Raw genomic sequence first — 23,763 nt, 5'->3', positions numbered from 1 at the left:
ACCCCTCCCGTTACCTCCAGTAAGGCCCACACAGCTTGATTTCTAAGAGGTTGTCAGAAGCCACACCCCTTTTTCCACCACTCTGTAAACGTACCTTCTGGTGCACTACTGGTTGGGGAAAGAAGTCCATTGTGCAGTATAGGTCTCAGGTGACAGAGCCCAGCACTAGACAGGCTTCAAGTCCTTTCAAAGAGGACAGAGGATCAGGAGGCAGGCCACAAACAAAGGATTGACTGCTCACAACCGACTGGTTGGCAGGAGCCTGGACATAGCAACAAGGGAGATCAGGCCAAGTGACTGGGTTCTCAATAGGCGTGGGATAGCGATCCCACCAGAGGTGCACATAGTGGTCAAACCCTAGCAATCATACATGCAGACTACTCTCATGAAATAAACACAAGAGTCCTGGATCAACCTCCAGCTGAAGTAGGAAACAAAGCAAAACACCATACAGACAGTGTTTAATTGAGCTGGCGGTTGCAGGAGGGGCTCGCTGCACTCATTTTTGGGGGCCGGCACTCATTTGTTGTCAACAAACTTTGAACCAAAATATGAGAAGAAAAACACAACAGGTGGAAAAAATGGAGTTAGAGAACAATGGAAAAGTGACAAATGGAGGAAGCAAGGATGAAAAACAATTTGTAAGAGTGAGATAAAGAGGCAGATGTCTGGTGGTGGATTAAAGGGGCACAAGGTAAAACTAAAACTATGAATCACTGGTAATTCAGTACCCTAACTTTCGAAAGCACCAGCCACGGCATTCTGAACAAATCCGTGTGTTCTGGGACATTTCTTTTACGAATTAAGCACTGCATACAGCTTTTGGCTAAAGCTAAATTTGTAGCAAGCCAGTTCTGGAAAAGCAGGATGGTGACTCATTCCTGTAGAGGTTAGTGGGACACCATGAGGCCAAAGGGCAGTACCATGGTAGTTTAGGAATCTTCTAATTTAGTGTTGAGCCCAAATGCCTGACATATGTATATGTGTGTTACCTGGCGTTACATGGTCAAGCCTCTGGAATTCAAGCTTTTAAAATTGAAACCCCGGTCTCCAGAACTTTAAAACACTGCTTACATCAGTCAAGATAAAAAAAAATCACTTCATCTCACAGGAGCATACATTACCATTGAAGTTTGTTTTATTGTAACTTGTAACTATCTTTGCTAAGCACATGGTCATAATATATTTAAGAGTTCAATCAAAAATATAATTAGCCTGGAAACTTGTTTTCAACTTTCAGAAACAAAAATATATTAAAAATACAGAGTAGAAAAGAAGAACATAACAAGCTATAGTTTGCAATACAGACTGCATGCAAAAGTGAGCCAGCTTAATAAAAATCTTTAAAACTTAATTGGGTTTCACAGTTGCAAATAATAAGATGGTAAAATGTGGAAAACATAGATGTTTTTTTCTTAGTATAAATCTTCATTGTTGCTGCTAAGAAGAACTGGATAGGCAGTGCCAATAAATCTTCCATGGCGATAGACAATTATTTGCAACTCATATTCTTCTATTCTCACCACCTCTTTCGTAACCTTTTCTTGGGACATCAAAAAGATTACTGTAAAAAGAGCAAATTCAAACTCTGGGCTAACTCCGATGAAGCTACTTCCCACAGGCTTTACCATCTCCTTCCAGCTGAACTGCAGATTCAGAACTTGATCATCTTCATCAGGCTGTAAAGAAATACAATTGTAAGAAACCTCAAACACAAGCAGAACCTTGTATCAGTATATAATCTGCGTACTGCATAAACAGAATATTTTAAGTGCTTTACAGATATGTGGTTTTACTGCACTTCAAAGACTGCAGCTATGCTTTTTTTATTGCCATTCTTGATCCCGAGAAGTACATCTTTTAAAATGTTTGTTCTTTAAACAATTTTGTTTTTGTTTTGGCGTCTAATAGCAGAAGATGGAGCCAAAGGTACCCTGTGAGAAATTAATCAGTGCTTCTGTACGGTTACTTACAAGGCAGGCTAAATCTTAATGGACTTGCGTGGGTCTATTGCAGCTGAGAGAGATAATAGGGGTTACTACCTCATGGCCAGGCTACCTCCTGTGGCTCTTCAGCCGAGCCACGACTCTGCTCTTAACCAGAGCCTGGGCCCAACCCAATCTCATCTCTGTACTGCTAAAGTAGTGCCTGTTGTGCATATTGATCTTGGGTTGACTTCTGTGGCTCACACTGCATGCCATGGTCTCTTTGTTGCAAATGTCCCCTGCATGGTAAATGTGTCTGTACCCCTGCCCTGAGTGCCAGACTGCATGTGGAACTGGTATCCTAACTTACTGGTGTAACAAAACATGAGGGGACCCCTCTGCCATATTCAGGGAGGCCCCCCATTCCATATTCAGTCAAGAGGTCTCAGGTCAGGGTACTGTGCTAAGGGAGCCCCCTGGAGCTCAGGCCACCTGCATCACACGGGATGCAGGGGTTTATGTTACGCCAGTGTCCTAATGTTGTTTGGCCCTGGTATTGCACTGTAGTAGCATGTGCGCAGGGGTCTACGCTTGTCCCTAGTAATGCAAAGTCCCAAAACTGTTCTGTTACTTACAGCGTGCCCTCTGAGTGGGTACTTGACTACATTTGATGCCTTGGGCACAACACAAAGCTGTGCTGGGCAGAGTACCATGTTTTGTGAATCAGTAGTATGACCAGACCTTTGTCTGTGTCAAAGAGGCAAGCATACAGGCTTCTCTCAAGGACTGCTGTTATGTGGAACCCAGAGCATAAGGCTGCCATTTCATTTGCGTATCTGTGCATCTAAATTACATCACATGCATGGTAGTGTTTATTTTAAGTCGGAGTATAAGGGCCATTCTGATCCATTTTGGAAGCCCCTGGCTACCATAAAGCATACAAAAAAGTGATAAATTAATCAATCTCAACCACTGGTAATTACTTCGGGCTGAATCCCAATTCCTCGTTATTTTGCACACCATACCACCTCATTTTGGACCCAGCTATATACAAATCAGTCTTGACCCTGCTCCAATGGGAACAGTCCAGCCCGAACTGCCAAGCCAGGTCTTTCCCCTAACAGAGTACAATTGTGCTAGAATCTAAACGGTATGCTATCTGTGAAGCAGATAGATCAACCGACTTCCAAGTGAGAGTAGCACAGCAAACTCTATCCCATAAGGTATGTAAGCAGTGTTAAACGTTCTAGGTACTAACCATTCAGCATGCTTGCAAGGAGCTGGGACAAATTTACAGAAAAAACATTCTAAACAAAAGGCCAATTTTACATACTCAAAAGAGAATGTAAAATAATCATAAAAAACTAAGTAAATACATCAGATCTAAGTGGAAGTTCAAAATATTTAATTTAATATGCAGTGGGTAAACTTTTCCCCTGAATGATGCAGACTACACCACATCACAGACCCACGCACAATCCCAATTATACAGATGTCCTCATTTAATTTAGATGCACCACATTATAATCATCGGCCTTAAAAGCTTTTCACTAACCCCAACATGCAGCCTCCACTCAGAGAACTCAGAGGGAGACAAGCCTGAAAATGAGTAGGCTGTTAATTAGACAAAGGAGTGGGAAGACAGAATTTATTTTGCTTTATCTGGCCAAACCATATTCCTCAATACACAGAGTGTTGCACATATTTACTTTTTTCCAAAAATACTCAGGGTACACCATTAATTGGGATAAGTCGCTCATATATGTTCTGAGCGGGGCGGGCAAAAATCTTCCCAGGAGCTGTGCAGCTAGGAGAGTAAACGAGGGGTTCCAATTTCCAATACCAATGGATCTACGTCACTACAAGCCCAATAGTTTTTTAATGATAAACATTTAGCACCCCCCACTGCGTCGACTACAAGACGTGCAACATCAGAAGACCCTGCCCCTCACGTTATTCGGTAAAGCTTCCCTGTACAAAATGATGGCACTCCTTCGGTTTGTTTACATTCTGCAAAACATGCCATATCTAGTGCAAACCAAGTATTTTCAAGTCATAGAATCAGAAATACGCACACTTCTCTGGAATAATGGTATCCCTCATATAGCACTGACCAAACTTCTGAGAAGCCGGTACCATGGGGTAATAGCCCTCCCAGCAATCCAACATTACTATTGGGCATCCCAATTGGTAGTCACAAATCATTGGGTACACTGGCCACACACAGAGCCTGCCTACAGTATGGACAGACATAAGATGACCCCAGGAATTATTTGAGAGCAATTTATGGGGGGAGAAAGAATGCACCAAGACACACACCAACCTCAACTACTATCACTTTATGGCACGCGGCTTCAACCAGGCTTGGGTGGAGAAACACATTAACACAGGCCACTCCACTCTTGGAGTCGAACCAACTAGGGCTGCTAGCAAAATATCCGGGGTTCGATAAATGGGACCTGATTGGCCTTTCTAGGGTTGGTGATCTATGGGCAGCGGGGAAGACTGTCCCCTTCAGTGACCTTCAAAGGGACTACGAACTAGGGGAGGGTGAAACTTTGATACCTTCAGACTCGCAGCGTATTACAAAAGGCAGCCCCCAAAGATACTGAACTCCCGGTTTCCTCGCCCTTGGAGGATAGGCTCTTAGATGACAATATTAAGGAGAAGGCGATATTGCTGACATAAAGGAAGATATTAAACAACACACCTGACAACTTGGAGAAAGTACGCTCCAAATGGGCAGAGGATGTACGGGATAGGAGTGACGAAGAGTGGCAAGAGGCACTGGCATACCCCGGGGAAGTGGAAAAAACTCTCGATTCAAAATAATCCAAATAAAGATTTTAGATAGAGCATATTTCACCAGCATAGCATTAGTTAAATGGGTACACCAAGTTCTCCGTTGTGCCCGAGGGGCTGTGGTCAGGTGGGAACGTTTATACATCAATGGTGGATTGTCCAGTTCTTAGAGTTTACTGGGATAAAATAACATCAAGCATGCTGAAAATATGTGGGAAGGAAGTGAAGGTCTCACACAGATGGTGCCTCCTCAACATGAGGGATGCCACAGACCTTACGGCGAAGGAGATAATCTGGGTCTCTCTTGGATGAATGGCAGCCAAGCGGAACATTGTGAGGACCTGGAGGGAAGTAACTGGGCCTAGATTCCAGGATTGGGAGGCAGACATGGATTGGTGCATGCAGGCGAAATGAGTGGTTTAGAAGAAAGAGGATGTCCACAAAAATGGTCAAAGATTTGGGGGGAATGGAACAAAAGTAGAGGGATGATATGCATGCCGACTGATGGCCTTACACCACCCCCCCCCTCCCCCAAGGACAAGTAAGGGTGGAGGATGTTTAAAACTTAGACAAGAACAGGATTATTACACTGGATATCGGTCCTATGTAATGATAAATTCAGAGCTGTAACCATGCACTGCATCAAATTGACATCAAATGTTAATGTACTGCAATTGTTAATCAATAAAAATATATATGTATATTTTTTTTTTTAAAGGAAAAGGCAGAGTGTACCCAAGAGAAACACACCACCTTAAATAACCTACGTTCAGTCGAAATAAATAAAAAAATTGTAATGACCTTAGACAATGTAGATATATTATTATATAGTATAAAACAGTTGCTCCATGGTTGGTGGATAGTGAGTGTTTGCAGAAGTGCTTGTGAGTAAGTGAGGAAAGAGTAAAGGAATATAGTAGCAATATTTACAAACAATTTGTCTGAATACGTGTTTGAATCACAGGTGTTTTACATATTTGGATGCACATCTTGGATACTGTGGTTGAACGAATACATCACAAGACAGGTGTCTCTTCTAAACATGGGCTGACCGCATATTTCCTAACATCTTACCCAATTACTATGTCCTAGTGATATCAAACTATCTTCATATTATCATGACACTTTACAAAGAAAGATATGTGTAAATTATACGGAGGTTTACATCATCACACTTGCTTTTCTTTTATCCCCTTAAAGGTTTAAGTGTTGTGGCTTCCTTTTTTTTTAAAACATATTTTTATTCATTTTTCAATGCTCTTATACAGTAATGTTTCTACATCATTCAATCAATAATGCTTACATCTTGGACATCATATTGTACATGTTAATGTGTGTCTGTACAAATATGGGATACAGTAATCATGGTTTATGTAGAGACAGATATGCAACAGCTGAAACTGTTATAGTACAGATACGAGACATGATAATATCTTAGAGCAAAGTGCTCAACCCCTTCCTCTCTTCCCCCGAAAACTTGCTTGTGTGGTCTGGTTGAGCTGCTATGTATACCTCACTTGAAGGGGCCATAAATATATGGGCAGGGGGAGGAGGGGTTGAAGGCCCCATAGTGAGGCCTCAACTGTCAACATCCCAATGGGTAGTGGTCTGGTATGATCGGGTGGCTCATTACATGCATTCATTAATCGTCAGTGGAATAAGCTTTAAATTGTTCTAGTAGGTGGGCCCACTCAATTGAGATTGGCTTTTTATTTTGATAATCACATTTTTATTGGTGTTTTTCAAAACAAAAATACATCAGTAGCAAATCAGGCACATTATTTAGATGAATTACATTCTAGAAAAGCCGACTGGAACTCACGAGGCACAGGTGAGATGAATACGACAAATGTTTACAGAAATACAAGCACACAACACATTCAAACCCTTCATGCGGGTAATAGGTTAAACCATTTGCCCTACACCTTGCCAAATAGTTCGGGGCATCCCCGGGCCTCAAAGAGGGGCTCCTCCTGGGCCCCACACCAGTCCACTCCCCGCCTCCATTTCCTCACAGTAGGTGACTTGGCCTGGGACCAAAGCGCTGCTACATCCCGCTTCGCCACCGCTGTCCCCAGGAATCGCTTATCGGTCTTGGATCCATAGAGGCCATCAAACACCCCCAAGAGCAAGCGTAATGGGTCGTGGGGAACCTCTCACCCAAGGGCCTGTGTGAGCTCAAGCTCATCCCCTCTCCAGAGCGGCGCCAGAGCAGGACACCGCCACACCACGTGGTAAAAATCTGTGTGAGTGCAACACGTGCAGGCCGGGGAGGGTCGCATGTAGGCGCTGTGCAGACGTGCTGGAGTAAGGTATGCCGTATGGAGGTAGTAGAGTTGGACGAGACGCAACTTGGAGGAGGTTGTCAAGGTCTTGGGGGCCATAAGGGCGTCTCTCCAATCTGCCTCCTCCAGGGGGCCCAACCACTCCTCCCAGCGAGCTCGGAGCCAATCAAGGGACGCGGGGCCATTGTTCACCAGGGATCGGTAAATTCGTGACACCCCCCCTCTGCTTAGGTTCCCCATCATCACCTGGGTCTCCAAGGGGCTAAATTCCGGGAGAGAGGTGGGAGATGGAATGTGTGTGTGGAGTGCATGCCTGAGTTGTAAGTACCTGTAAAATTGGGAGGGAAGGAGGGAATGGCGTTGTTGTAGGTCTGCAAAAGATAGGATATGGTACCCCACCCAGACGTCTCCGAGTAACGAGATACCGACGAGATCCCAACGACAGAAGTCCTGGAGGGATGAAACCTCCCGCAGCCAGGTTCCACTCCACAGGGGTGTCTGTTTGGTGAGTTTCCGGTCCCATCTTACATGTCGGAAGGCTGTACGCCAGGCCATAAGCACCATCCTAGTGATTGGGGGCAGAGCCTGCGGCACGTACAGGTACGCTTACGTACAGGTACGCTTGGATCTGCACAAAGTCCACTGCCCTGAGTTCCACCCAGTACGCCGGGTTGGGCCAGCCGCTTGCGAACCAGTCGTGGATTACGATGAGCCTCGTGGCCAGGTAGTAGAGGTGGAGATTAGTCACCCCATGCCCCCATCAAAGGGGGGAATGCGGCAATGTGCTAGAGATATTCGCGGCCTCGCGTTACCCTATAAAAACAGGGTGAAGATGCCATCTAATTCCCAAAAACCAGTTGCCTGGAAGGTGGGTGACGATATTTTATAATATTTAAAGGAAGCGAGGGAGGACCATCATTTTAAAGAGGGCACTTCTTCCCAGGGGGTTGAGGGATTGCCATTTCCTGAGGTCCGCCTTGGCCCTAGCGACCAGGAGCGTAATATTCAGAGCCCACTCGAGTTCCGGAAGGAGGGCGGCCCACACACCCAAGTACTTGAAGGATTGCCTGCGGAAAGGAATGGTTGTTTGCCAGTCAAAGCACGCCCGGGATGGATGTAGGGGCACCAGGGTGGATTTCGTCGGGTTGAGTCGGAGGCCGGAGACCCGCTCAAAGGCAGAAAGTGCGTCCAGGCATCTGGGACCGGAGTTCTCTGGGTCCGCCAAAAAAAGGAGGACGTCATCTGCGTACAGGGCTATCTTGTCAATCTGGGTCCGATCCCAGGCCCAACCACGGATGAGGGGGTCTTGGCGGATGAGGGAAGCCAGGGGTTCCATCGCCAACGCGAATAGAAGCGGCGAGAGCGGGCAGCCCTGACGGGTGCCCCTCAGGATGGGGATCATCTCAGATAGTTTGCCGTTAATGAGGACACGTGCCCTGGGATTACAGTAAAGGAACCGAATAAGGCGACGGAAGGGGGGGCCGAAACCCATCTCCTCCAGCACGTCCTCGAGATTAACCCCAGTTCACCGTATCAAATGCTTTTTCAAAATCTATGAAAAGCAGAGCCAGGTACGGGGTGAGGTGATGACGGTTGGCAAAGGCCAGGTGGAGGCAGCGTATGCAATGTCGGGTGCCCCGGGCAGGCATGAAGCCGCATTGGTCTGGATGGACCAAGTCTTGCAGGTGGGGACGGAGCCGTTGGGCCACCGCAGTGGCGAAGATTTTGACCTCTGTATTGATAAGAGATATAGGGTGATAGTCCGCACAGTCAAGGGAGGGTGGCTGTGACTTTGGGATGACCACAATAGTGGCCAGATCAGTTTCGGGCGGGAAGGATCCTTCATCTACCACGTGCTTGAACAGCTCCGTTAAGTGGGGAACCAATTCATCACGATAGGTCGCGTAATACTCTTGTGGGTAACCGTTGGGCCCGGGCGTCTTGCCGGAGTGCAACAGTGAGATGGCTCCATGTATCTCTTCTGGGGTGAAAGGACGGTCCAGAGTCGCTGAGGCCGTCTGGGGAAGGCAGCGCAGCTGGGTTCCGGTTCCTGCCAACAAGCAGGTCCGAGGAGGGCGGGCTGCATAGAGGGCCGCGTAATATCTAGCGAAAGTTTGGGCAATGGCATGGGACGTCACGTGGCGAGTCCCGGTTTCATCCCGAATCTCGGGGATGATGCGGTTAGCCTTGGGATAAGACACTAAGTTATGAAGCAATTTGCCATTTTTGTCGCCCTAACCATAGACGTGTGCCACCGAGGACCGCCAGAGCATTTTAGTGGATTCTAGCGAGATCCGGCGGATCTCATCACGGATCAGTGAAAGCTGCCGAGTGGAGTCGTCGCTGTCCTCTGTAGTTTGGACTCCCTCCAGCTGCGCTGCCTGGGATTCCAGCTGCACGAGCTGAGCAGATGGCTCCATGCGTTTCGCGTGGACCAAGCCTCTGGCCACACCCCGGACCACAGCCTTGCCGGCCTCCCATAGTGTTCCCGGCGAAGGAACCGGACCCGCATTGGCTGAGAAATAAAGTCGCAGTTCTTGTCCGAGGGACTCGACAAATGTGGCATCTGCAGGAACCAAGCATTCATCCGCCACGTTGCACGGATGCCAGCAGGGGAGGTCCCGAGACAGAGAGAGATGGGTGAGTGGTCTGAGATACCCCTGGGCAGTATGGAGGCCCCGGACATCAATTGACAGTCTGTCGCAGGCAGCAGAAACAGATCGATGCGGGAGTGGGTGTGATGGGCCGCCGAAGTGTGGGTGTATTGTTCCTTACGGGGGTTTCACACCCTCCAGGCATCACAGAGACCCAGGACAGAGGACCAATCAGATTGAATATGCTACTTACCAGTATGCATCTGTTCTTGGCATGTAGGCCTGCTGACATCCATATCTGTGCATAGATCGCCGCCTAGTGTTGGGTCCGGATGATTGCACATTGTTGTCCTGGAAGAGTCTTCGAAGTATCACGAGATAGGTGGCTCCTCCCCTGGACTACAGTGCGCATGGGCATCCTCTCCATCCTTAGATTGTTTTTCGCCATTGTGGCAGTGATGGAGTAGATACAGTAAGTGATGACCAGGCTATACAGTAATTCTGAGTGCTGCAGCCGCTACAGGCGCCGGGGAGGAGGGTGGGCGATATGAATGTCAGCAGCCCTACATGCCAAGAACAGATGCATACTGGTAAGTAGCATATTCAGTTCGAGGCATGTGGGCTGCTGAATTCATATCTGTGCATAGATTATATAGCAGTCCCTCCATTAGCGGCGGCTGCCCGTGCCAGCTGCAGCAGTCTGAAAAAGAGTTTTGAGAACAGCCTGTCCTACAGCTGCCTGCTGTTTTGAGTGTACATCTACACAGTAGTGTTTGGTAAATTTATGTATAGTGGACCATGTGGCTGCTCTACATATTTCCTGTAAAGGAAGGCTCCCTATGAAAGCCGTGGACGCCCCTAACTTTCGTGTTGAGTGGGCTCGTGGGGGAATCGTTAATGTGCGTTTCGCTTTTTGATAGCAAATTTGAAACATTTAATGATCCATCTGGCTATCCCTGCTTTGGAAATGGCGTTGCCCTTGTGTTGTGGAGAAAAGGCAACGAAAAGTTGTTTTGTTTTCCTAAAATCCTTTGTTCTGTCTATATAGTACACAAGGGCCCTCTTTATATCTAGTGTATGGAGCATTCTCTCTGCGACATTTTGTGGATTTGGAAAGAAAACAGGCAGTTCAATAGTCTGATTCATGTGGAACTGCGATATCACTTTAGGCATGAATTTGGGGTTGGTACGTAGTATAACTCTGTTTGCGTGAACCTGTATGAATGGCTCTTGAATGGTTAGTGCCTGGAGTTCACGAACTCTTCTCAACGAAGTGATTGCCACTAAGAAAACTACTTTCCAGGTGAGGAATTGAATCTCACATGAATGGAGAGGTTCAAAAGGTGGACCCATTAATCTGGTGAGGACCATATTGAGGTTCCACACGGGTGCCGGTGGGTGTCTTGGAGGAATCACTCGTTTGAGTCCCTCTTAGAAGGCTTTGATGGCAGGCACTCTGAATAAAGAGAGGTGCTACCTCTTTTGAAGATAGGCTGCTATCGCGGTTAGATGTATACGTATGGAGCTGTATGCTAGATTGCATCGGCATAAGTGTAAGAGGTAACAGATGATTTGAATGGATGCATCCAGCGGATTAATGTCATTGTTGTTGCAGTAAATGACAAACCTTTTCCATTTAGCCGCATGGCAAGCTCTGGTTGTGGGTCTTCTGGCCTCCTTGATGATATCCATACATTCAGGTGGCAGGTTTAGGTAGCCAAACTCTAAGACTTCAGGAGCCAGATTGCCAGGTTCAGCTGTTGCGGATCTGGGTGCTGAATTTCGCCATGGTTCTGCGTTAAAAGTGTGGGTGTGATCCGCAGCCTTTGATGCGGCACCACGGAAAGTTCTAGAATGGTGGTGTACCACGGTTGGCGTGCCCACGTTGGAGCAACCAGGATGAGTGTCAGTGAGTGTTGTCTCAGTTTGCGTGCCACTAGCGGTATTAATGGCGCTGGGGGAAAAGCGTACGCAAATCTGCCTGACCAGTTCATCCATATCGCATTGCCCTGCGACTGTGGGTGCGGGAACCTGGCGGCAAAGTTTTGGCATTTTGCGTTTTCCCTTGTGGCGAATAGGTCTATCTCTGAATGACCCCACTGCTGGAAGTACGGTTTGAGTACTGATGGATGTAGCGCCCACTCGTGCATTTGGTGGCTGTGTCTGCTGAGCAGATCCGCCATCTGGTTGTCCTTGCCTGGGAGGTGTTCCGCCATGAGGAACATGTTCCTCTGAATGGCCCATTTCCACATGCTCTGAGCCAGATGAGACAACTGTGGAGAGTGTGTTCCTCCCTGCTTCTGTGTGTAGTACATGGCAGTCATGTTGTCCGTCCGGATCAACACGACTTTGTTGCATAAGTGTACTTTGAATGCCTTCATGGCTAGGAAGATTGCCATCAGTTCCAGAAGGTTGATGTGCATCTTCTTTTGCTGTGTCGTCCATAGTCCCTGCACTGTGTAATTGAGTACATGAGCTCCCCATCCCTGGAGAGAGGCGTCCGCAGTCAGTATTATTTGCGGAACAGGCTCTTGGAACGGTCGGCCCTTGCAAAGGTTTTGTGGATTCCACCAATGCAGAGAGTTGTATGCCCGACCTCTCACCAATACTAGGTCTGTTAATTGTCCTTGAGCCTGATTCCATTGACGTGCCAAGCACTCCTGAAGCGGGCGCATATGTAGTCTCGCGTGCGGGACTATGAAAATGCAGGAGGCCATCATGCCTATCAACTGCATGAACACTCGCGCTGGAAGGGTGTGTTGAGGTTTGAACTTTGTGATCAGCAGTTGCATGCTGTTGATCCTCAATAAATTTGGCTGAGCTGTGGCTGTCAGAGTGTTTATGGTCGCGCCCAGGTACTGGCGTACGTGTGCGGGCTGAAGATGTGATTTTGGGTAATTTAGTGAGAATCCTAGACTATGAAGAAGGTGAATGGTGTGGGACATGTGGCTGGCACATTGCTGGGCTGACTTTGCCTGAACAAGCCAGTCGTCCAGGTAAGGGAAGACGTAAATGTGCTGTCTCCGTAAATGTGCAGCCACTGTCGCTAGGCACTTGGTAAAGACCCTGGGTGCTGTTGTTACTCCGAAGGGGAGAACTTTGAACTGATAATGGTGATCCTGAATAGTGAACCTGAGATATTTTCTGTGCGATGGGTGTATGGGTATGTGGAAATACGCATCTTTCAAATCCAGTGTGGCTAGGAAGTCTCCCTGACTGAGTAACGGTAGAACCTGCTGGAGGGTGAGCATATGGAAATGCTCTGACAGAATGTAGTGGTTGAGGGGTCTCAGGTCTAGTATAGGTCTGAGAGATCCGTCCTTTTTTGGGATTAAGAAGTACAGAGAGTACACCCCTGTCCCCTGTTGGTTTACGGGCACGACTTCTATTGCACCTTTTTGCAGCATACTTAGTACTTCCTGCTGCAATAATGCCAAGTGCTCTACGGACATAGGACGGTGCTTTGGCGGTATGTTGGGTGGAGTGGACGTTAATTCTAGACAGTAACCGTACTGGATAATTTCCCTGACCCACCTGTCTGTGGTGATGGACTTCCAGACTGACAGGAACTGTTGGAGTCTGCCCCCGACAGGTGTTATGTGGTCAGGGGGTAGGGAGAAGGCGTCTGTTTGTTTTTGGGGGAGGACCTGGTGTTGCCGTACCCACGTCCTCTGCCTTTGGTGCTGGATCCACGATATCCACCTCTATTGTTTTTATCATAGGTACTTTGCGTACCCCCTTTATTGTACTGCTGCTGGGACCCCTGACCTCTAGCTGCTCCTCTATTCCCGGGGCGACGAAAGGAGCCACTCCGAAACTGCTGCGACTGCAGAGCCCCCATTGATTTAGCAGTTTGTCTCTTTAATTTTTTCGAGGGTAGTGTCAACCTCTGGGCCAAATAAAAAGTCTGGGTTGACCTGTTGATTTAAGATATTGTTCTGAATTTCAGGTTTGAAGCCTGAGATTCTCAACCATGCGTGCCTCCTCAACATTACGCTAGTGTTGATCGCCCTTGCTGCAGTGTCGGCTGCATCTAGTGCACATTTGATGGACTCATTTGTAAGGAGTTGTCCCTCTCTGATAAGGAGCTCCGCTGCCTCTTTGTATTCATCTGGCAAGTGTTGTAGCAGTGATTCTAGTGTGTCATAGTGTGACCTATCATAACGGGCCAGGAGTGCCTGGGTGTTGGCAATGCGCCAGATGTTTGCTGCTTGCGCTGCTATCCTTTTGCCTGATGTCTCCAGCACTTTGGACTCCTTGTCTGGGGGAGGAGCATCACCCGTTGTTTGTGAATGAGCTCGTTTGCGAGCATTAGAAACAACCATGGAGTCTAATGGTAACTGACCCTTAATGTACATAGGGTCACCGGGTGCTGGCTTGTATTTTTTTTCGATTCTGGGGTTCAACACCCGTGCCCTGGTTGTTTCTTTAAAAATTTCTTTTGCAGGTTTCAGAACCCCCTTCAACATTGGCAGAGTTTTGACGGTTTTCTCAGAGGAGGCGAACATGTCCACTAAGAAATCTTCCTCTACAGTGTCAGAATGGAGTTCCACTCCATGATTGGCAGCAGCCCGTTCTATGAGGGCATTAAAGGCAGCAGTGTCTTCTGTGGGAGATGTCTTAATATTATAAAGATGCGTGTCAGGAGCATCTGGTGCGTTACCCTGGTCGGTGGGGTCTCCTCATGCCTGATCTGGGTCTTGCATGTGATCATCAGGATCGATATCCACCGGGTAAGTGGTATCATCCCCTATATAGTCCTCTCCGGCGTCTGCCTCCGAATGCTTAGGAGAAAAAGACGGTGGGTCCTGAAGGTAGGGTTGAAAGGTTTCGTGAAGCACTGGTGTGGAACCTGCTGGCAGTTTTTGTTTCAAAGGAATCTTGTATGAGTCCAAACCCTTCTCTGGTGTGATCTTCCGCTTGCGGAGCAGCAGCCTACCAGTGTCGGCGTCGACAAAGTGTGCCTGTGAAGGCTCGATATCGATTTGTCCAGCGGATAGTGTCTGTGTTTGGTGGACACGTGTCAGAATTTCGAACATTTTCGGTGCCGTGGGCGGCGGCAATCCAAATGTGATGTGCGCCTGCGCCTGGTGTGCTTTTGCGGCCGTGTGCGTTTCGGGACCCGACGTAGGTTCAAGGGTTGCCCGGTCCCTGATGCGTTGCAACGACGCTGCGACCTGTTGCAAGGTGAACGCAGATGGCGCTTTGGAACCGATAGGCACCTTGGAGGCAGGTGTCGAAGCGGTATCCGATTTTTTCCCAGTCTTTGGGTCGTTGATCCGAAGGTGGGTATCGACGCTCTTTGGAGCCGATGATTTGGTAGGCGCCGCACCCTTTGATGTCGACGCAGACGGATCGACCACCTTGACCTTGGTGGGTTGGGCCGTAATCTTCGGTGCCATAGGCTGAGGCGCCTTGTGGGGACCGAGGGCCTTCTTCTTTGGCTCGGTGCCGGAGCCAGTCTTGATGAGCTCGGCACCGAAATCTCTTTTGGTGTGTTCGGTGCCGATGACCTGTGCCGGCGTCGAAGGAGTGGAGGGCTTCGAGGCCTTCGATCCGATCGCAACCAGTTTCACTTTCGGTTTTGATGTAACCGGTGCGACGGATGGTTTCGGTTTCACTGAATGAAATCCACGGGTTGGCCTAGCTCTTCGCTGGAGCTATCTCCCTCGGCCCCAAGGGCCTCATCGTAGTCTCCTACCTCGCCGACGACGTCTTCGTCCTCGAACATCACCTCATCATCGTCTTCCGATCGGGATTCACGTTCGGAAGCATGGCTGGAGTCTATGTCTTCTACGCTCTCGGCTTTCTCATCCTCGGTGCTGAAGATGTTGACCGGGGCAGGCGCCGATTGCTGTGCCTCCAATCTCGCTGCCCGTCGATTCCGCAGAGTCTTCTTCGAGCGGAACCGGGCGCAGGCCATACATTTCGACTCATCATGATCCGGTGAGAGACATTTGTTGCACACCGGATGGACATCGACGTGTGTGTATTTCGCATGGCATAAAGGACATCTCTTGAAAGGAGTCCTCGATTCCATCGTCGAGCGTTGATCGATGTTCGGACCAAAGCGGATCTGAAAAGCGTGAAGAAGTTACTAAAACACAAAATAAACTGGTTCATACCGAACGCGAACAATACCGACGAAATCTAAAGGCCTTTTGGCCTTAAACTAAATTTTCCGAACTTGAGCTAAGATAAGCACATCCGAACCCAATGGCAGAAAAAAACAATCTAAGGATGGAGAGGATGCCCATGTGCACTGTAGTCCAGGGGAGGAGCCACCTATCTCGTGATACTTCGAAGACTCTTCCAGGACAACAATGTGCAATCATCCGGACCCAACACTAGGCGGCGATCTATGCACAGATATGAATTCAGCAGCCCACATGCCTCGAACAGGCGTTTTGCAGAGGCAAGTCGAGAGGCCGACGGAATGCCAGTCGCATCACGCGATGGTTGCAGGACGGCGTTAAAGTCTCCTCCAACAACCGTCAGCCCTTGTGGGAAGGAGGAAATCACCGGCGTGAGGCGGCGAAGGGTAGAGGCCATGGTGGCGGGGGAATGTATGTGCACAGGAGACTAAAAGGGTGACCTTCGATCTTACCCGTCAGGGCCACGTAGAGGCCTTGTGTGTCCGTCTCGACTTTGGCCAGGGTAAAGGGAAGTCCTCGCCTAAGTAGTATGGCCACCCCCCGGGAACCTCGTGTAAAGCCAGAATGCCAGACCCTGTCAAATCCATAGCGGGCGAGGAAGTTTCATTGTGAGCCCAGGAGGTGTGTTTCCTGTAGAAAGGTGCGTGTCGGTGGGCGCTGCGAAGGACAGCAGCACGCTTGATACGGTCAAGTAATCCATTAACATTCCAGGAGAGGACGTGGAGGGTCCTATTGAAGTTGGAGGCTATCAAGTTGGGCGGTGTGTGGAAGAGCGGACGCAAGCGCTGAAGTGCCCGGGTCCCCAGGGAAACAACCTCCCGAGGCCCAAGGCGCTGGGTGGAAAGTGTGTGAAATGGTGGGCCTCGTGTCGTTGGCAAAGGCGTACATGTGGATGCGGCTACCGATAAGAACAAGAAATAGCGGCCCGTAGGCGGCTAAAAACAACAAACTGTTGGAAGACAATGGTCTCCCCCCCCTTCCCCCTCGCCCCCCAACTCCCGCCACCCTACACTTCTGAAGAGGAAGCATCTGTCGCCCTGAAAGAGAAAACAAATCAAACCAACAACTTCACAGTGAGGTTAGATGCTAAGCTAAAATGGTTAGCGAAACAGAAACGTGGCAGAGATGGACCCCCTCCATGTAGGCAGAGAAGAGATATGTCGACAGCTGTAATCATGGTAAGACAACGTTGCAGCCAGTACCGTAGGCAGGTCCTGGGATTGGATTAGAAATTAGTTCACCAAACTCAGGGGAACAGCAAAGTCGGATCGCCCGCAGGGATTTCAAGAGCAGTCGCATTGCAGGAGCCTCTGGAAAAGGAGAGACAGAGTTCACGCCGTGTGGCTCAGGTATTCCCATCCTCATTGGATCCACGGATCACAGGGCTCCTAGACAAGTCAGAGTGACACGGCCTGTCGCAGGGCTGCGGAGGGGCCCGGGATAGTGCCCAGTTCGATCAGGCAGGTAGTCGGGCTGGGGGAGGCGGACCGCTGCGGCACAGCCCGGGAGGGGGAGTGCTGAGTCAGCACACCCGGGGAGCTGGATTCCTCCCCCCCGGCAGTCATTCTTCTTGCGGGACCTGGTCCGGCGCCGCTGCGGCTTAGGCAGGGTTGCGTGTCACTGCGGGGGGGGACCCGCCAGGCGAGAGAGGGAGCCGGTCCAGGCAGAAGGGGACGCTCCTCCTCTGTGAGCCAGGTCCAGGCCGCCTGGGGGGTGTCAAAGAAGAATGTCTTGCCTTGGAAGATGACTTTGAGACGGGCCGGGAATAGTAGGCTATAGCGAAGGCCCATGGCACGGAGTTTTTGTTTGACTTCATCATTGGATCGGCGTTGAGTCTGCACCTCCCTGGAGTAGTCTGGGAAAACCATAATTCTGGAGTTCTGATACTGCAGCGGACCAAGAGCCCTGGCTGCCCCCAGGATAGCGTCCCTGTCCCGGAAGTTGAAGATTCTCAGGATAATGGGTTGAGCAGAAGCTCCAGGCGGGGGCTTGGGAGCCAAAGAGCGGTGGGCACGCTCCACGGCAAACCAGGGCGAAAGTCTCTTTGGGCATCCATGAGCGCACCCAGGTTTCTACAAATGTGTCGCTTGGCCTTGCTCCACTCCCTCAGGAAACCTCAGAAGGCGTAGGTTGTTCCTCCACACCCTATTTTCGGCATCTTCACCCCTTTGATGGAGTTCCGAGGTCTGGGTCTGGAGGCGGGCCACCTGGGTTTTGAGCTGGCTGATGTCTTCTGCCGTGGAGATACAGGATTCCGTCTCCGCGATGCGTGCCATGGCGTTGCGCAGGTCTTGGCGGATGAGAGCCACATCCACCCACACCTCGACAATCTTGTTCTCCACCGAGGCTTGCGACGTGCTTATCGCCTGAAGGATGGTACTTAAGCAAACTTGTGTTGATGAACGGCGGATTGCCGGCGCCACTCCTCACCACTAAGCGCCTGGGGACTTAGCTGTCCTCTATTCTTTTAGCATTGTATATATCTTAATCTGTTACGCTTTTAATACCTGCCATCACTTTGTGACTGTGTGCTCGTACTTTCGGTGTCCCTGCCCGATCCGCCGCGGCTACATTGCCGTTTGAGCGGCGGGAGAAAACACCGCAATCACCCAGTACCCACTTCCGGCAGGACGCGGTCTAGACGTCCGCCGGAAGGGAGGGAACTTAACCACACATGTGTCATACGCGCAGCGGACAAGCGCAGCGGGCGCGCCGGATGCGCGCCGAAGGCGCGCCCAAGGAAAGCCCGTCTGCGCCCGTCCGTGGCCGACCGGGGCACGGGGCCACACCCCCTGGCAGTCTCCTACCAACTCGCACATACACTAAGGAGGAGCTCACCATTCTCCGTACGAAGATCTCTAAGGAGTGTGAGCATGGCATGGATCTTAGTAAGCAAGACCAGAAACTGCCCTGCAGGCACTGGATATATACTGAGCGGACACGCCACAGGGAGACTTTCTGGTTCTCCCAATCCGCTAGGTAACAGCAGGAAGATTAACTGTGCCCTCCTCAACTGCAGGTCTTTAAAGAAACATAGGCTAGAGATACATGATCTCCTGACTGATAACTGATGGGATATGCTGTTTTTAACAGAGACCTGGCTTGACGAGGACTCGGATCCTGAACTCAGGGAGGCTCTTCCCCAAGGATATGAAATCTGTAGGCAGGACAGACCCAGCGGGAGAGGGGGGGCATCGCAATAATTTACAGGGAGAGTGTCAAATGCACCATAGAGCCCGCTAATGTCGTGGACAGCGAAACAGGAGCCTTCTCAATCATGATTGATACCAACACGGTTATCAAGTGTCTATTAGTGTATAGACCTCCCGGTGGCAGTAGGGCCTTTACTGACAGCTTTTTACATAACACCATCTCCTCAGCCATGCGCTTCAATAAATTCATCCTGCTGGGCGACCTCAATCTACACTTTGAAGACGCCAATAATACAGCAACACAAGAAATGCGGCAAGAGCTGCATACCATGCAGCTTGAACTGTGCTCTACCCTCCCCACACATCGTCTAGGGCATCAGCTGGATCCCATTTTCAGCAATTGGGATAACATTAAGCAGGACTCCCCCCATACCACTGATATGGACGGATCACTTTCTGGTCCCATTCTGGTTCCATGTGAGGGTTCATAATAACCAGGGCCAAACCACTGGCACCAGGAGAAGACAAAGGAAATGGGCTAAGTTTTCACAAGACACTTTCAGGGATAGTTTTATCCAGGAAGGTCCCCCCACTGGGCTGGGCACCACTCTCAACGAGGCTTGCGTAACCCTGGACGCACACATTACGCATGCACTGAATTTAGCAGCTCCCTGGTCTAATAAGGGCCCGGAGCGACGAACTAAATCAGCACCTTGGTTCAATGCGGAACTAAAAGAAGCCAAGGCTGCCTGCAAACGGGTAGAGCGAGCCTGGAGAAGGGCCTACCTATCAGAGGCAGGAACGCTGTACAAAGTCAGCCTCAAGAACTACCATGCCTTGATCAAGAAAACCAAGGCAGCGTTCTATGCCGATCACATTGACAGGGCCAACTGCTCAACCAAGGAGCTATTCACGATCTACAAAGAGATCTCGACACTAGCTTCCACGGATGAACAGGCGGGCGCCTCTGCGCAAGCCTGCAACGAAATCGCTGAGTTCTTCCAAAAAAAGGTGTTGGACATTTATTCCACCTTTCCATGTGACGCCAGAACAGGCTCCAATAGACTCTCCCCCCCCTCCCCCCCCCCCCCTATGAGGAAGTCAGATGGGGGGGAAGAGAAGGAAGGCTGCATCAGCCTGTTCCATGTTCCAGAGGAGGAACTTCTGATGACAGTAGCGAGAGGAATTAAATCAGGCTCCCCCAGGGATCCTGCACCGGCCAGAATATTGGCTAGTTCTATGAGCTTCTTAGCCCCATATGTCAGACACATACTCTCTCTATCCTTTGACTTAGGCATGGTTCCGCCTGGGTGGAAACAGGCAGTCGTACTACCCCTCAAAAAGAAACCTCAAGTTAGTGCCACTCAGCTCAGCAACCTGCGCCCGATCTCCCTCCTACCCTTCTTTTCCAAACTGGCGGAAAAACTGGCCAACCAACAACTTACAGCACATATAGAGGCGAACGGCCTTTTTCACACTAGCCAGTCGGGCTTTCGTGCTCACCACTCCACGGAGTCAGCCCTCCTCTTTTCCACTGAGGCGCTGAGGAAACATGTGGATGAAGGGCAAGTAGCAGCACTGATACTCCTTGATCTCAGTGCCGCCTTCGATACTGTGGCACACCATACCTTGCTACAGTGTCTGAAGAGAGGGGGAGTGACTGGAAAGGCGTGGCTATGGCTGGAATCTTTCCTGACTGACCGTAGCTTCTATGTGGAGCAAGGGGGCAACAGATCGGATGTTTTTGATCTTAGGGAGGGAGTCCCTCAAGGATCTAGCCTCAGCCCCACCCTATTCAACTTATACGTTACACCTGTGGCGCTCATCGCTGAGCAGTATGGGGTTGAGGTAGTAACTTCGATGATACTCAGCTGGTTGTAGCTCTGACCCAGCCGGCTGAGCAGGTTGCTAGAAAGTTCACATCCTGTCTCCAAGACCTTTCAGGTTGGATGGCCAGTAATTGCCTCCGCCTGAACGGAGACAAGACAGAGGTACTTATCGTCGGCAGATCCCCCTCAGTTTGGACCTCGGCCTGGTGGCCACAGGCCTTGGGACCACTGCCGATCCCAAGGGATCAGGTGAAGAACTTAGGTTTCTAGATCGACTCAAACCTGACCTTTGACTACCACTCCCGGCGTGTCTCTGGCACTTGCTTTGCTATTCTACGCAAGCTAAGAAAGACGCTCGATTTGCTCCCAGAATCCGCTAGGAAAACCTTAGTCCATGCCCTAGTCACCTCCAGGCTGGACTATGGGAATGTCCTATATCTGGGAGCAAATGTAAGCTGCCATCGAAGACTCCAGACCATCCAAAATGCCGCCGCTCGCCTGGTGCTTCGGCTGCCAAGAAGAGCTCCCTCAAAAAAAGCCTTGGAGAAATTACACTGGCTCCCTATTAAGGAACGTATTGATTTCAAGGCTCTATGCATTGCCCACAGGATAGTCCAGGGGAAGTGCCCGGGCTTCCTGCGCAACTTGCTCCTTCCCTACACTCCTGCTCGACAGTTGCGCTCCCTCGGTGCTGGACTCCTCTCGGTCCCTAGAATTAAGAGGGCTAGGATGGGAGGGAGATCCTTCCGCTCCCTAACTGCCCGTAGATGGAACACCCTCCCCCCCCGACTACGGATGGAACCATCAGAATTGACATTTTGAAGAGAGCTGAAGACACTTCTCTTCCCCAAAGGATAACCCCTCTGCTTCACTTGGTCTTGTTGAGTGGGTGCTGCTGTAATCCTTGATAGCGCGGGGACACACTGGTAAGTGTAACCAGGCGCTCTACAAATTCAGAAATAAATAAATAATAAATAAATGGTGGATAGCTCGCCCTCAGCGGCGATGGGTGTCCCACCACCAGGATCCCGATCTGAAGTGGTAAACTGGTCAATTTTTTTTTGGTTGGAGGGACCGGGTTCTGTGGGGTGCGAGTTCTGCCCATCGCCCAGGCAGATGTGGGCACCGGTCTCGCAGAGTAGAAGAAGGGGGAAGGGGAAAGGGGGCTTCCGACTCCAGATCGTCAATGCTCATGTCCGGGGCCAAAGTTCACCCCCTCAGGTCCAAGCCGAAGCCGGAAGAAGAAGTTGTCCCAGGCCCAGCCCCGGGGTCGGGTAAAGCGGCCCTCCCAGGGGGCGAATAGGTCAGTCCGTGCAACAGGTGTATCGACAGTCCCCAGCTCAGAGCCCCGCTCAGGAAGATGATGAGAAAGGAAGGGGGGGGGGGGGTGGAGGTGCCAGAGTCGGTCCACCGCCCTGCCACCCGACGCGATGGACGATCCTCCCCTCTGGACCCCACTCACCAGAGCAGTCACTGAGGAGGAGGATGGGGGGTCTCGTCCGACCCAGGGTCTCGGCGGCCCAACGGAGGCAGGTGGACCGCCGCACCCACACACTCTCACCGCAATGGTCAGGGCCAAGCCAGGGGCCGTCCAGTCAAGTGTGCCAGTGCAGCACCACAGGGAACATCAAGCGGCTCAGAGGACGGGCCTGCGGCCGGCCATGCCGCAGAGGAGTCGGTCCAGGGTCAGAGGAGGGAGAATACGGGGCAACAATGGAGGGGGGAGGGGTGGGGGGAGGGCCGGCACTAGGTCACCTCTGCGCCTCCCGCCACCTGATATAGTGACCGGTCCACAACTATTCAGTCCCGCTCACCAGCGACAGAGGGATCAAGGGGGCACCTCCACGGGTACCCCAGCAGAGTGTCGGCTCTCCCTCCACAGCGGGCAGGGTCCCCAGGTGAGCCCTGCGCGTGATCTCCGCTACCCGATCCGGCAGCCGGGAGTAGGTCACACCAGATCACCGGGCCTCCCGGCCTCAGACCGGTGCAGGGCATCAAGGGAAGTGAAGCAGGGACGTGGAGGGGGTCCCACCCCCCCAATGCAGCCTCAGGTAGCTCAGAGGTCCCCCTCCCCCTGTGCAGCAACGGAGAGGGCCCAGGTCCTGCAGGGCGTTGCTGGTGAAGGCAGGGGCCCAACCCGAGAAAGGACTCCGGAGCGGGCAGCCGCAACCGCTAATGGCAGGCTGGATCTGTGAGGCGCTACGTGCGGCAACGTTGACAGCAAAGGGAGCAGGCAGCAGAGACAGCGCGGCCAGCAGCTGCGAGGAGCAGTCCTAAAAGGGGCCCAGGAAAGAACAGGGCCTTGGGCCGGGGTCAGAGGCAACCAGCCCGAGGGTCTCAAGTGCAGAGCCGATCTGGCGTGAAGGCCGCAAGAGCTGAGGCGGCGCACCGGAGGAATGGGTGGTGGATGTCCCCTCCGGCAACCCCGCTGCCCGAGCCATGCAGCCGAGACTCCCCACTGGGCAGGATGACCCCCTCGCCGCTGTCTGCACACACCACGGTGCTCCCCGGGGGTGGAAGGTAGGCCCCAGCCCGGATGATGCGTGGGCTATCAGGTGCAAGGGCAGCAGCAGGGAAGCAGCCCTAAAGGCGGGGCCCCCCCAGGACCACGCTGCTGACTGCAGCACGATCGCGGTCCGACTCCAGTGAGGGAGACCTCCACGGCCTCGCTGCTCGGTGGTGCAGCTGAAACTCCCCTCCTCAGGCAGGATCGCGCACTGCTGCTCAGCGACTCCCCTCGCCGCACTCACCAGAAGGGGGGTGAAGATCAAAGGCCAGCCAAGTTGGCGCGTGGGCAGCGGCCGCCGGACCCAGCAGCGGAGGCACCCAGAGCCCATGGGTGTGTCCAGGCCTCGGGACGTTGCAGGAGCCGCCCGCCGTCCGAACCAACAGCCGATCCCAGGGGGCTCCCGCAGCGCAGGCCTCAGGACGAGCCTGGCACCGCCAGATCGCCAAATCCCCGGCAGGGAGCCATGGGGCAGCGCCAAAAGGAGGCTGCAGGCCGAGCCGCACCATCCGGTG

At 51.2% G+C, this 23,763-nt stretch overlaps 1 protein-coding gene across 1 annotated transcript in view; it reads right to left on the bottom strand.

The window, feature by feature from the left end:
* Nucleotides 1–1,116: 1,116 nt before the first annotated feature.
* LOC146855198 (poly(U)-specific endoribonuclease-like) overlaps nucleotides 1,117–23,763 on the bottom strand; it is a 524,935-nt gene continuing 502,288 nt past the window's right edge. The window contains exon 7 of the mRNA XM_085652848.1: nucleotides 1,117–1,679. Coding sequence (XP_085508974.1) covers nucleotides 1,416–1,679 — 264 coding nt within the window. The 3' untranslated portion in view covers nucleotides 1,117–1,415. The remainder of the gene's footprint in view (nucleotides 1,680–23,763) is intronic.

This window comes from Triturus cristatus, chromosome 4_1 (genome assembly GCF_964204655.1).
Source record: "Triturus cristatus chromosome 4_1, aTriCri1.1, whole genome shotgun sequence".
NCBI lineage: Eukaryota > Metazoa > Chordata > Amphibia > Caudata > Salamandridae > Triturus > Triturus cristatus.
Note: the sequence above shows the minus strand (reverse complement) of the source record. Positions and strands in the feature narration are given on the sequence as shown.